Source organism: Elaeis guineensis, chromosome 2, assembly GCF_000442705.2.
Source record: "Elaeis guineensis isolate ETL-2024a chromosome 2, EG11, whole genome shotgun sequence".
NCBI classification, from domain to species: domain Eukaryota; kingdom Viridiplantae; phylum Streptophyta; class Magnoliopsida; order Arecales; family Arecaceae; genus Elaeis; species Elaeis guineensis.
This window is the reverse complement of record NC_025994.2, coordinates 72,604,763-72,618,186: the sequence shown is the minus strand read 5'-3', so window position 1 is coordinate 72,618,186 and position 13,424 is coordinate 72,604,763. Positions and strand designations below refer to the sequence as shown.

The 13,424-nt window shown below is 39.3% G+C and overlaps 1 protein-coding gene across 1 annotated transcript; it reads left to right on the top strand.

Annotated features, from left to right (window-relative positions):
* The first annotated feature begins 969 nt into the window (after window positions 1-969).
* Window positions 970-7,030, top strand: LOC105058655 (uncharacterized). The gene is made up of 2 exons (XM_010941653.3): window positions 970-1,380; window positions 6,724-7,030. Exons 1-2 carry the CDS (start codon window positions 1,072-1,074, stop codon window positions 6,841-6,843), a joined length of 429 nt encoding a protein of 142 aa, XP_010939955.2. The 5' UTR covers window positions 970-1,071; the 3' UTR covers window positions 6,844-7,030.
* The last annotated feature ends 6,394 nt before the right edge of the window (window positions 7,031-13,424 follow it).

The window sequence follows — 13,424 nt, the reverse complement described above, 5'->3', positions numbered from 1 at the left end:
GTAAGGTGGCAATTAGGTTGGATCATGTTGGATGCAAGCCTGGTCAAGTACGTGCAGACCCAAATTCGTCTACTTTATACCGGTCAAAAATCTAATATCAAATCTGACTTTTTTATTAGATAGATAAACCAACTCACCGTGCATAACCTAGTTAATAAATAGATCAGCTTAGATTAAACGGATTGAATATATTAAATAGATGTTAAATCAATTTGATCACGGACTATGAAGCAAATTTAATTGATCAAGATTTTGAACCTGAGGCTGACTTGTTCGATACACAAGTTAAATCAGTTTGATTTGTTTGTTCTCTAGATTTGTTTCCTAAACTTATTTAGATTAAGTTGGTTGTAGATTAGGTCGCACGGTTAAACCATAAATGACCATCTTCACACATGAGAATGAGATTGAGCTAATATATTACATTTTGATGTTACGCGGGCCAACTAAATTTAGTTTTGTTGAGGTAGAAGGCTGAAGAAATTCTTGCAATCCTCAAAAACTTCAAAATCACAATTAATATATAATGATTTTTTCATGCTAACAAATGTACCATGATTAGAATATGAAAATATCACCTTTAAGAAAAGATTAATAATAGCATTAAATCTTGCTTTTGTCATTTAATATTTCTAAAAAACTAAATTTTGTTAGGGTAATTAAAAGTCGAGCAATAAGTTGATACTGCTTTAGCTAATATTTTATGCTATGCTACATTACTCTGAAACCAAAACAAGGATGGCTAATAGGGATTGATCTTTTTTTTTTTTTTTTTTTTTCTCAAACCAAAATAGGACCTGGCCTAGCCCGATCACTGACGTTTTCTCCTTCCCTACGTTACTTACCCCGTTCCTAACATATAAAAACCTTGGACCTCAAAAAAACATAAAAAAAAAGCATACTACCCATTGTGCCCTTGCATCTTTCCCATATTTCACTCTCCCAGTCCACTTCGAAATGTAAAGCCGAATTATTTTCCCAATTCCCAAATCACAACGTAAAACCTTCCGCCTCCGCCTTTCGATTTCATCCTCCGTCTCTCGTCGGCGGCGACCACTCCGAGCTCCGGCCATGACTTCGATGCTCCCTGTAGGATCCCTCTCCGCCTTCGTTGCGGCCGCGCCTCCGCTCACCACGCCCTCCCGCCAGCCCATCCTGACCACCGGCGGCCTCCCCCTCCCTCGACGGGCGGCCGCGGTGGTTCTGCGAGCGTCGGCCTCCTCCAAGCCTGCACCATCGGCGGGGACGAGGCAGCCCAGGGGCATTACCAAGCCCAGTCCCGTCTCCCCGGCAATGCAGGCCATCGTTGGTGTCCCGGAGATCCCCCGCACCCAAGCCCTCAAGCGCATCTGGGCTTACATCAAAGAACACAACCTCCAGGTCTCTCCTCTCCTCCCTCCCTCTCTCTCTCTCTGTCTCTCCGTCTCTCTCATTCTTGGTGCTTTCGTTCCGCTTAGGGTTTCAGGAGAAGGTTTTCGGTATCTCTCTGTTTTTTTCCTTCTTTTATCCATATCCTCTAATAAACAGCATTGACGGCCTTTCTTCTATGATAGATGGTCCGATAATGGAGTATTGCGTTGTTTATGTTGATATATGGCGGCCATCTGCCTTCTCGACCTCATGGATGCTTTCTAAATGTCATTTTTCTAGAAAAAGAATGCGTTTTTTTTAAGCTTTCTATGGAATTGTATTATACAATTTAAAAAAAAAAAAAATTGACGGATGTTGTGTCAGGATAATGCATAGATTTGTTGTGGTTTTTGAACCAAGTTGAATGAAGTCTGATCCATATATTGTGATAAATACTATGAATAGGTTTCCATTAATTATAAAGCGTTTTATTGTTGCTAGATAGTCAAAGGCATGGTATGGGGATTGTTGATTACTACGAGTTGGGCTCGGGCATCTCAGTTTTGTACTGATGTAGTGTCTGTTTGACTCGTATCCAGTCCTAGGAGTGCGTCGTTGTGTGCTCGACTCATATTTGGTACGAGGAGTATTGGGATCCCTATTTGGGTTTTCGTCCCTCTTGGTTGGCCGAGGTTGGCTTTGGCTGGATCACCCTGAGTTCATTGCAATTCAGTGGGATCCGAGGTGGATCTTTTTATTGATTTACATTGAATGCTGACCTATAACAAGAAGACATAAGGAAACTGAAAATACATCGAAAGTTAAGGGCTACAGGTTCAAAATCCTTTTTGTAGCGCCAATCACTTGCTGTTAAACTCCGGAGAGGTCAATAGAAGACCGAGATGGAAATCGGTTTGAGGACGAGCTTGAAGTTCGGTAGGAGACCGAGGAGGATGACTCCTTCAACCTACAACTAAATGTCCATTCGTTAGAATTTGTCCGATGGGGGATCTTGAGGGTCTTCTTTGCCCCCTTTATACAGAGGGGGATCCATGGGCCGTTATCTTTGATGTTAAGGACATAGTTAAAGCATTTTTGGGTCAAAATTATGGATAGGTATTACACACATGATGGGCCGTTGGGGGTGGTTATTGTGCTCACAACGTCAGATTTTTTGCTCCACAACTACGTGAATAGAAAAAAAAAAGATTTGAATGGTTCTATCAGGACCGTTTTAGTATGTCATCAATATGTATCGGAGGATGAGATCGGCAAATATCCAAGGCTGAGGAATAATATTTCCTCACCGAGGATGCCATCGAGCAAAACTTGAATATGTACGCCTACATGGCACCCTCTTTGGATGCCCGACAAGACATCTTGATGGAGGATGTGCTGAAGCTGGGGAAGGAAGCTCCCTTCAAGGCCATTAAGGAGTGGGGCCACCGCAAGTCCAACATCACCCACCTCGTCTTTTGCTCCACCAATGGCGTCGACATGTTCGGGGTCAATTCCCAGCTCATTAGGCTCTTCGGCCTTAATCCATCCCTCAAGCAAGTCATGCTCTACTATCAGGGCTGCTTTGTTAATGGGACCATGCTCTGCATCGTCCAAGATCTCATCAAGAACAATAAGGGCTTTTGCGTGCTTATCATGTGCTCCAAAATCACCATCGTCACCTTTCGAGGCATCGATGATATCTACTTCGATAACCTTATAGTTCACGCTCTCTTCATCGACGATGTAGCGGCACTCATCGTCGGAGCGAATATGATCCAAGGTGTCGAGAGGCTGCTCTTTCAAATGACTTCGGCGGCACAGTTGATACTGCTGGATAGTGAGGGGCCATTGAAGGGCACCTCAGGGAAGTGGGCCTCATCTTCCACCTCCTCAATCAAGTCCCCACCATTATCTCCAAGAATACTGCGAAGAGCCTAGTGGAGGCATTTCAACTGCTGGGTATCTCCAAGTGGAATTCATTATTCTGATTGCACATCTTGGTGGCCCACCATACTTGACAATATTGAGTCAAAGCTGAAGCTGAAATCGAAAAAGCTTCGAACAACATGGCAAATGCTTAGCGAGGATCTTGCATGTTCTTCATAATGGATGAGATGAGGAAGCGGTCGGTGAAGAAGGAAAAGGAACCACCAGAAAGGGACTCGATTGGAGAGTGCTCTATAGATTTAGACCATGGTTCATCATGGATACCATCGTCCTCAAAAGTGTGGCTATCTAGGGTTCCATGCACATTTCTTCTCGCTAGTTCAGTTGATTTAGTGTTTGACCAAAAAGCATGTTAAAAAGAACGAAAAAGCTTGCCGGAATGACTTCGGTCGGACCTTCTGATGTCAAGCTAGGTCAGGCTTTGGAATAACAGTAAAGAAAATAATAGATGATTAGAGTGGTGCCATCTTAGTCTAATTGGTGTTTGATCGAGCTGGAGATGGTCGGTTTGGATCGGATCCGATCCAGGCAGATCATCTCCAGCTCGGTCAAACACCGACTAGAATAGGGTTACACCACTCTGATCATCTATTTTTTTTTTACTGTTATTCCAAAGTCTGACTTGACTTGGGCATCGGAGGATCTGACAGGAGCCAATCCAGTAAGCTTTTCCGTTCATTTTATATGCAAATCTATGATTGCAAGGCAAATCGTATTCTACCACCACAGATTGAATAGTGCCCTCCGGATGTTTCTAGCTGAACCGATTTTAGCAACAATAGGATCTTATATCAAGATCTCCCACTTAGCTTTTTATTCGTCCATTTATTTATTGCATATATATAAAGAGTCTTTTAAAATGCTATTTGGTTGAGCATTGAATCAATTGAACCAACGAGAAAAAATATAGCATGGGAACTCTATATAGCCACACTTTTGAGGACGGCGGTTCCATGGTGAGCTTTGGTCTGAATCCATAGAGCACTCTCCTGCCAAGTCCCTCTCCTGTGGTCCCTTTTCCTTCCTCTATTGACTGCTTCCTCATCTTGTCCATTATGAAGAATATGCAAGCGCTCAACATGTTTCCATACTTGCTAAGCACATGCCGCATCGCTCGAAGCTTCTTCGGCTTCAGCTTCAATTTCGACTTGATCGCGTCAAGGATGACCTGGCCACGATGGTGCATAATCCAGAACAACAAATTTTAGTTGGAGATATCCAGCTCCAAGCTCTTCTTGATGTTCTTGGAGATAATGGTGGAGATTTGGTTGAGGTGGAAGGTGAGGCTTACCTTTCTAAGGTGCCCTTCGATGGCCTCCTTGTTGTTTGACGGTATTAGTTGCACTGTCGAAGCCATTTGAAAGAGCGGCCTTTCAACACCTTGGATCGGTCTGCTCTGATGATGAGTGCTGCTGCATTGCCGGTGGAGAGAGCCTAGCCTATGAGGTTATCGAAGTGATGTTGTTGGTGCCTTGGAAGGTGATACAATGATCTCAGTGCACACAATAAGCATGTGAGCACCCTTGTTCTCGATGAGGTCCTAGGCGATGTGGAGGATAGTGCCGTCTCCAAAGCAGCCCTGGTGGTAGAGCATGACTTGCTTGGCAGATAGGTTGAGGTCAAGGAGCCTGATGAGCTAGTAGTCAGTCTCGGGAATGTGATACTACTGGTGGAGTAGAAGACAAGGTGGGTGCTATTGGACTTGGGGTGGACCCACTTCTTAATGGCCTTGACTGCGGCTTCCTTCCCCAACTTCGGCACCTCCACCATGATGTCCTATTGGGCATCCAGAGAAAGTGCCATCTAGGTGCACATGTTCGGGTTTTGCTCGAGGACATCCTTAGTGAGGAAATGTTCTTCCTTGCCTTGGGTGTTTGTCGATCTTGTCTTCGGGCTTATTAATGATATATAGTGACAAGATTTTAAATCTCGTGGGACGGAGCTATCCCGATTTTTTTATGGAAGGAGATGCACTGTCATCCCGTCTCATCCCGACATTTGGGATAGAGGATGTTCTAAGACGTCCCGATCAGGATGCTAGGATGTTAGTGGGACAATCTTGTCCCGACATATAGGATGATATCCCGTCTCGGTGTCTTGTTGGAATTTGAATTCTTGCATAGTAAAATGGTCCTGTTAGAACCTTTTAGGCTATTTCTTTATTTGCACGGTCGTGGAGCGAAAAATCTAGCATTATGGGCACAATAACTGCCCATGACAATTCATCATGGGTGTAATAACTATCCATAATTTTGGCCCATAAATGCCTTAATTGCACTCTTAATATCCAGGGTAACAGCTCGTGGATCCACCTCTATATAAAGGAGGACAGAGGGGACCCTCAGGATCCCCTGTCGTGCAAACTCCAGCAAGCGGACATTTGGTTGCAGGTTGAAAGAGTCATCCTTGATCTCCCACCAAACTCCATGCTCATCCTCAAATTGATCTACAACTCGGTCTGCTATTTACCTTTCTAGAGTTTAGCGGCAATAGGTATTTATTTGCTAGATTTGTCGGCTCTAAGGAGTTATGTTTTTTTTTATTTTTGTAAAAATGGGGAACAAGCATGAAAAGTGATTGGAGAAAAAGATGATGTGTTGGAAAAAAATGGTATGTGCTAGAAAGGTTGTAGAAATTGTTTCTGAAATAGAATAAAAGATATATTGGTACTGTTGCCGCTGGTCTTTTGGTTGGCGCGAATCGGCTGGAGAGGAGGCGTAGTCAGGTGCTCGGCAGCGGCGGCAGTTCGACCTGCAAGACAAGTCTCCGACTGAAATTGGCTCTAGTGGGGATCCTCTGACACTCAAGTTAGAAAACTAAGAATAAGTGGAAAAGAGCAATATGGCGAAGTTTCGGGCTTTGGCCCTCCTAGTGCTAATCTATTGCCGTTGGTCTTTTGGTTGGCGCCAGATCGACTGGAGAGGAGGCGTAGTCAGGCGCCTAACGGATGAAGATTGGTGCTAGATCTTGAGATTGGCACACAGTCCTAAGAATCTTGAGATTACATCTGTTTTGCATTGGTTGAGATTGGTGCTGGATCTTGAAGCAAGGATCCCATCATGTGGTGGTAGTTGATGTTAGATGCCAAATAGGAGAAGATGTCAAGTACTCTTGAAAATTTCCATGAGTGTGAACTTGGCAGCACCCAGATGATTATGTTGATTAGGGATCAATTAAAAACTTCAGCAAAGTTACTTGTTGGATCAAATTGGATAGGGCTATAGTTGACATAATTTTGGTGCTTTTGGCTAGAGTCACCATTTCGGCACGTCAGTCTTATTATTTTTGTTGATGATATTCTTTTGCATCTTATATTAGCCATGGAAAGATTGCTTACTCTGGATACTTGGTTTTGATTGAACTTCCACTCCAACATTTATTATCTTTTGTGAAAAATCGTTGTCTTATTGGTTTTTGGTTTTACAGGATCCAGAGAACAAAAGGATCATTGTGTGCGATGAGAAGCTGAGAAACTTATTTGGAGGGAAAGAACGTGTCGGGTTTCTTGAGATCTCAGGGCTACTTAATCCTCACTTTGGAAAGTAACAAGTTCGACCAGGCCGACCTTTTTGTACATGGATTATGACCGTTTATGGTAATCTTCTAGGTGGAACATGATTTCTTGTGATTAGCTATCTTGTATTAGCATACTTTGTTGTTGCCTTTGGATGACTTGAGATATTCTGTTGATCTGTTCCATAATCAAAATGTACTTCCTGTGCTTTATTGTCAAGCTGGTGGTCTATCCATTTGATCTCATGCTTTGGAAATATTAATGTTTGCTATACGTCATCTTTCATCTTAGCTCAACCATTTCTCAGGTAACAGTTACTTTCCTCTCTTTGCTTGAAAGATTGCTTTGTTTGGCACAGATGACGCTCTTCAAGAAAGAAATGTAGATGGTTGAAGTAATAAGCTCGTTATTTGGTTCCTTAGCCATGCCTTTGCTGTTGTAGAGTTTCCTCAAGAGCAAGTGCAGGCATTTGTGCCAAAGCATCATGTACCATAATTCATTTCTCACAGTTTCCATAGACCATTTATTTGTTTCTTAGTACGTGGTGCTTCTATTAACCAGAAAATGATTACCATATTTTAGTTAATAAATGCTTGTAGCGGGTCTAACACTTGCTTGGAATGTGCATTTTAATCTCGTTTCTGATCCTATGCATGAGTTAACATTGTATTTTCAGGTTTTTTCTTTTAGGCATCTATCTATATTGCTTGTTGGTTGCTCTTTGCACAACTTTAACAAAACTGGTCTTTTTATTTGATTGAAGAATCTGTTAATAATTTTTTTTACGTGGCTTTCTACCTAGTCTTTTATTTCCCACACCACGCCTTCCCATGACGCATCTTCTGATTGTTGGTGACAAAACCTTGATGTGCGACCACCAATCAAATGGGCTGGAAGTTTTGAGGGAAGGCTGGGGGCATGGTTTCATGCTTGCCACAAAACTGTTTTTTATGTGATTTGGGTCCGACAGTACACTGGCTCTTTTATTATCAGTCTAAAACATAAAATTGTGTAGATTAACTGGAATGCTAGAGACGTTGTTGATGTTTTGCAGATGATTCTTGGAATGTTGAAGAATGTTCTTCAGTGAAATAGTAATGGAGGTATCAATGCTCATTTTTTGACAATTTCATTGGCTGATTGATATCTTTAGGTTTTCCTAATGTAGTTTAATGTCGAAAGTTTAGGTTTATGGTGGTCCTCTTCAAGCCTGAGGAGTGGTGAAACACTTAATAAGATGTAGAGCTGATAAGGAGGAGTTAGGATAACTACTGCAAATTAGTGCCTCGTTGTTAGGTTATTTTGGTTGCACAGCATGATAAAATTCTGACCCTAGCCTTCTATATCATATGCATTTTCTTGGATTAAAAAATGAAGCAGGAAAGAGACTATATTTTGCTTGACAATGATGTTGAGTAATAACATAAGGTTACTGGGTAAGAATTGTGAAGGAAATCTTAAGATTAGGAGTTAGGAATGACCACCACAGAGCAGTCTTGACTCTCAAGGAGTAATATCAAGTAGGGTGACCTATTGGATGATGCTAATCAGTTAGCAGCTCGGGTTAATATTGCTGTTGTGTGATACTATGTTGAATTGTCTCTAAGCTTTAGTTAAATTAGAAATAAACTAGCTGAAACAGCTCCAGGTGAAAAGAGATGGAGTACTGGAAGGGACCTATAAGAAAAGAAAATCACGTTAGGATTCACTTGAATGCTGTCCAGTGTGCATCACCGAATCCACCCCGGTAGAAAGGACAGACGCGGATTTGTGGAGATCAGCCTCCAACTTGCCAAATGTTTCCAGTGAGATGCCTCTGAAGAGCTATTTAGGATGCATGGAAGTTATTCGGCTTCTTGGTAAACGTGAATGAAGCATGTCTGGTGAAACCTCTCAATTTGGCTAAGAACATGGAGTAAGAAAGATTAGAGAGATCATTAGTGCAGCAATTTCAAGATCTTTTAACTAACATAAATCACCTTTGACATGAATTGTGGCGCATCCTTTGGAGACAAATTCTAACACAATCTATTAAGACACCTAACATTCCCATCTAGCTGTTTATCCTATTTAGACATGGGATATTCGTTTAAAATTCTATCAGTGCATCCTTATACCCTTGAATAATAAATTAATTGTTCTAATCAAATGGAAAAAAGCATGCTCTAATAAATGTTATAAGATGTTTCCAACAAGGTAGGCAAAATTGATAGTGGTTAAGTGTTGAATTGATATACTATCGTACTAACACATTGTAAGCATGCTGATGCTAATCAAGGGCCAGTATGAGCGAACGAGCGAGAAAGAGAGAAGAAGATAGACAAAGAAGGTGAGAAAGGATCTCGTAGAGAATGAAAGGCAAGTCAAGAGATAAAGCTCATTTATCAAAGTTTGTAGGTTGTCGATCACAGTGAGAGATCGTTGATGGAGATCGAAGCTCGTCAACAACGATTGGAGGTTGTCGATTGGGTTCAGGGGTTGTCAATCGAGTTCAGGATTGGAGGTCATTAATTAGAGCTAAAGTCGTCGAGAAGATCTCTTATGGTGTTATCATCGGAAGACAAGATAGGGATTAGTAGGGTGAGGTGAAGGGATGGGAAGGGAGGCCTGGCTAGGGTTTCAAAGAGAAGAGAAAAGAGGCGGATTGATTGAATATGATAGGGAGCAAAGGTTTTATAAAAGGGCTCAGATAAAATGGATCAAAATACTAGAATGTACGAAAAAATTATCTTGATTTGAACCACTTTTAACTTATTTCATTTTTCGGGGATTGATATGTCACGTTTTCTAACCGGTTTGATACATTATACCCTAAACTATCCGGTTCGAGATGGTTAAGTAAATCTTAATCTCAACTAAGATTACGGATGAAATCCATGGACATCTAGAAATGACAATCTACCAACACAAAAGGCCAAAAATTAATCTTACATGGAAGCTCTTAGGATCCCGAAGGTTGGTGTCATCAGTTTATTCTCATGTTTTTTAATAGAAAAGGAAAGCTAAGAGTGGTGGTGCATGCTATGATTGATTACTGTTTAGTAGGGGGCCTAGAAGAGCTATTTCCTACACTATGTCTTCCCTCAATTAAAAAAGTTGGAAGCTAGCTCCTTTATCCTCTTGCAGAGACATTGATAAAAACAGAAAGTGATGTGTTATATTAGCCAAACATGTGCGTTGCTCAGCTATCTTGTCCACGGGAGACACAGCAGGGCGGTTCTTAAATAAGCATCAGCCTAATCCTGAACATTCTGACCATCAGATTTCATTTCTCTTCATTTTATAATTAGAATAAAGACAATTATATGGGATTTATTAGGACTGGAGAACAGCCAACAAAGGATTCTGAGCCCAAAAATTTTGGCCAGTCAGGTTTAGTTTCTTTTCAGGCCAGACTTTGGACTAGCTCCATATCCCTTTTGCTAATTAGCCCAGCCAATGCTTAGTCCTCAGTGGCTGACTTGAAAATGAATCAGGTTCAGGTTGAGCTCATCCATCGGTGGTTGGTGGATGCTCAAGTGTGAAGGTATTCATGGGCCCAAGCAACTAAGCCCATACTGCTATTTGTACCAGTTTGTAAAATCGATCGAATACTAATATATCTATATTTATATATTTATATTTATTTGATTTAATAAATATAGATACTAATATAGATGTTAGTCAGATGTAAATATTCATATCTATATTTTTTTAAATGGATACAGATACAAATTAGATGTTAGAAGTATGAATATAAATATGGATATAAGTTGGATGATTAAACTTTATAACCATATAACAAAATATATTACTAAGTAGATAATAATTAGAGTTAATACATGTTAATATAATTTTTTTTACTTAAAAATATATTAATACTATATAAAATTAAATAGAATTACAAATAAATCAGATATTTAGATATGGATTAAATAGTTGTCTATTTATATCCATATCTATTTTTCTCTAATTGATATGGATATTAGTCGGATGCTTCAATTTATATTATATTCGGATAAATTTAGATATAAAAATAGATCCGGATGGATAGTATCCAATCTACTTTTATCTTGTGTTTGATTGAAATTATGAAAAAATAGATAGATGGAATTGGAAGGATGGATGATCTCCATCCACTGTTTGACTCAAAAAGTTATAAAGAGGATGGATGAAAAAGGAGAAATTATCCATCCACTCTGATCCACCAATTTACATCCTTCCGAATTGAGAGGATGAAGGAAGAATGGATGAAATATTGAAGGATGAATTTTTGTATTGACAAAATTATTCCTCATTAATTATTTTGATAAACTTATAATGCTTCTTTATTTTTCATTCATATTATTTTTATATATACTATTAATCATATACTATTAAATTTTATTAGTTATTATTTTAACTTTAATATATAATTTTCATAATTATAATTAAATAATTAGATTATCTTCTATTTCTCTATTTATGTTTACTATTTTTAATTAATTATTTATATAATATTATAAATTAACTATTTAAACTAAATTATGAATTAATTATTTATTTATATAATTAATTTATAAAATCCTATATTAGATTAAATATTTATATAATTTTTTATATAATTATAAATTATAAAAATTATAAATTTATACATTGTTTACTTCTTTAATATAAATAATTATTATAAATTAATAATAATAATATTTTTATAAAATAATAGTTTAATAAAAATATTATACAAATATCATCTATCTTTTTTTTTATACTAAATAAAAAAAAATTATTCTGTCCATCCTTCTATATTTCATTAAATATATGAGAGAATGGATAAAAAATCTATTAATTTTTTTCTCTATTCATCATTCCTTCGTACCAAATAGAGGATTATCTCTATTTGTCTGTCTAGGTGATACTCATCCTGAATATATAAAGAGTGAATATATAAAGAGTGAATTAGAATAGAAGAGAGAAGATTTTTAACTCCAATATTTTCATAATTAGGTGGACAAACCATGATGTCGATTCATCACCCTCGTTGAAATTTTTTTATATTAGAAGGATCAAAATGTTCCAATATCTTTTGCTGGCATAAGACTGGATACCAAAATATTGGCCAACACAAGGTTTACATATAGTCCTGCGTACTGTTTCTAATATGCACTAATTAAGAACATCACATACAAATGCAAAGAGATTAAAAATATTGACGATTAAAAACCTTGACAGATATACTGATATTATATTACCGATAGAATAAATCAAAAGGCCCATGTTTTTGGTTAGTGCTTGGAAGTCAACATTCGGGAAGACCTGGGGTCAAGGTAAAAGCATGGTCAACTGAAGATTATCACCTACACTAAAGATGGACAGTGGAATCTCTCTGCTACTCCGGAACAAGCTGGAGTCTCTTTGTATCAGGAACATTGTGTCAACCTTTCAAAGATGACATCCTCCTTTCTTGAGGGGGGCTAAGAGGAGGGGAAGCATACATGGTTCTGTTGGTTCCCCTCAAATTAATATCTTGGTCCACTGGAAAAGGAGCGCGAAGCCATCAATAAGGATGGCCTTGGAGCAACATCATGATTTAGAAGCTTCTGAGAGCTATAATCTTATAATTATGAGGTCTTCCAGCATGACCATGGAAGAATAAGCACTGTTTACAAAAGCATGCAGAATATCAAGTTCTCCTACACTACCTGAATTAAAGGAGGGGACAAGGCAATGAATGAGATCGGGGAATCACATGGGTCTCGAAGCTCCATGCCTGTGCTGTAATAATACAACCATAGATCCTGCACCCAAGACAACGTCAGCTAGGCCCCATCCATCTACCATCGGTAAAGGAAAGTTAGCCTGGGCCGACTAGAGACGCACAGTTACCTCCTAAACATAACCTCATCCGAGGATGGGCTGTGGACGCTGTTCCACTGGAAATTGTAAGTAGTCGTGCAACAACAAAGACAAGGTGATGAAGAGCACTTGGAGAGATGATATCAGCGTCAGGTAGAAATATACAATTCATATAATGCCATTTAGAACAAAAAAGAACACATAAAACCATTCAATAACTGATATAGAACAAAAGTTTGGCTGGTTTACATCAACCAGCTTAGCAGGACTAGCACCAGTTCAAATATCACCATGGCTGCAGGAGGCCAGGAAACTTTAGGTTCCAACCCCACAATTAATCCAGAGTTAAACTCTTTCATCTTCCTACATCCTGAACAGTTTAGACATCGACCAACAGAAAAACAAAAACACACAGACCAACAAAAAAAAAAAAAAAAAAATTCAATCTGAAAACACATCAGAACAGTCACATGCCAGCGACGAAGTTGCTGTTGCCACCAGCAAGAGAATTAGTCTAAGAATCGAAGCACCAGCACAACCTCGATCCTCCCCTTTAGGCATGGAAGGCAGCCTTCAGTGGAGAAAAGAACAAACCCCAGATCCATCCCACACAGATTAACCAAACCACTCCACCTACCAGCAACTCTGTGTTCAGAGTATAAGAATTCAGCAAGGCCAGGAGGATGAGGCCTGCGAATGATTATGCTCCTATTTACAGAGGATACTCCAATTACCAAATTTAAGATCCCCTCGAATTAGTGTCTGCTACCTACATTTCATAGTGCGTTAGTCAATTAAAAGA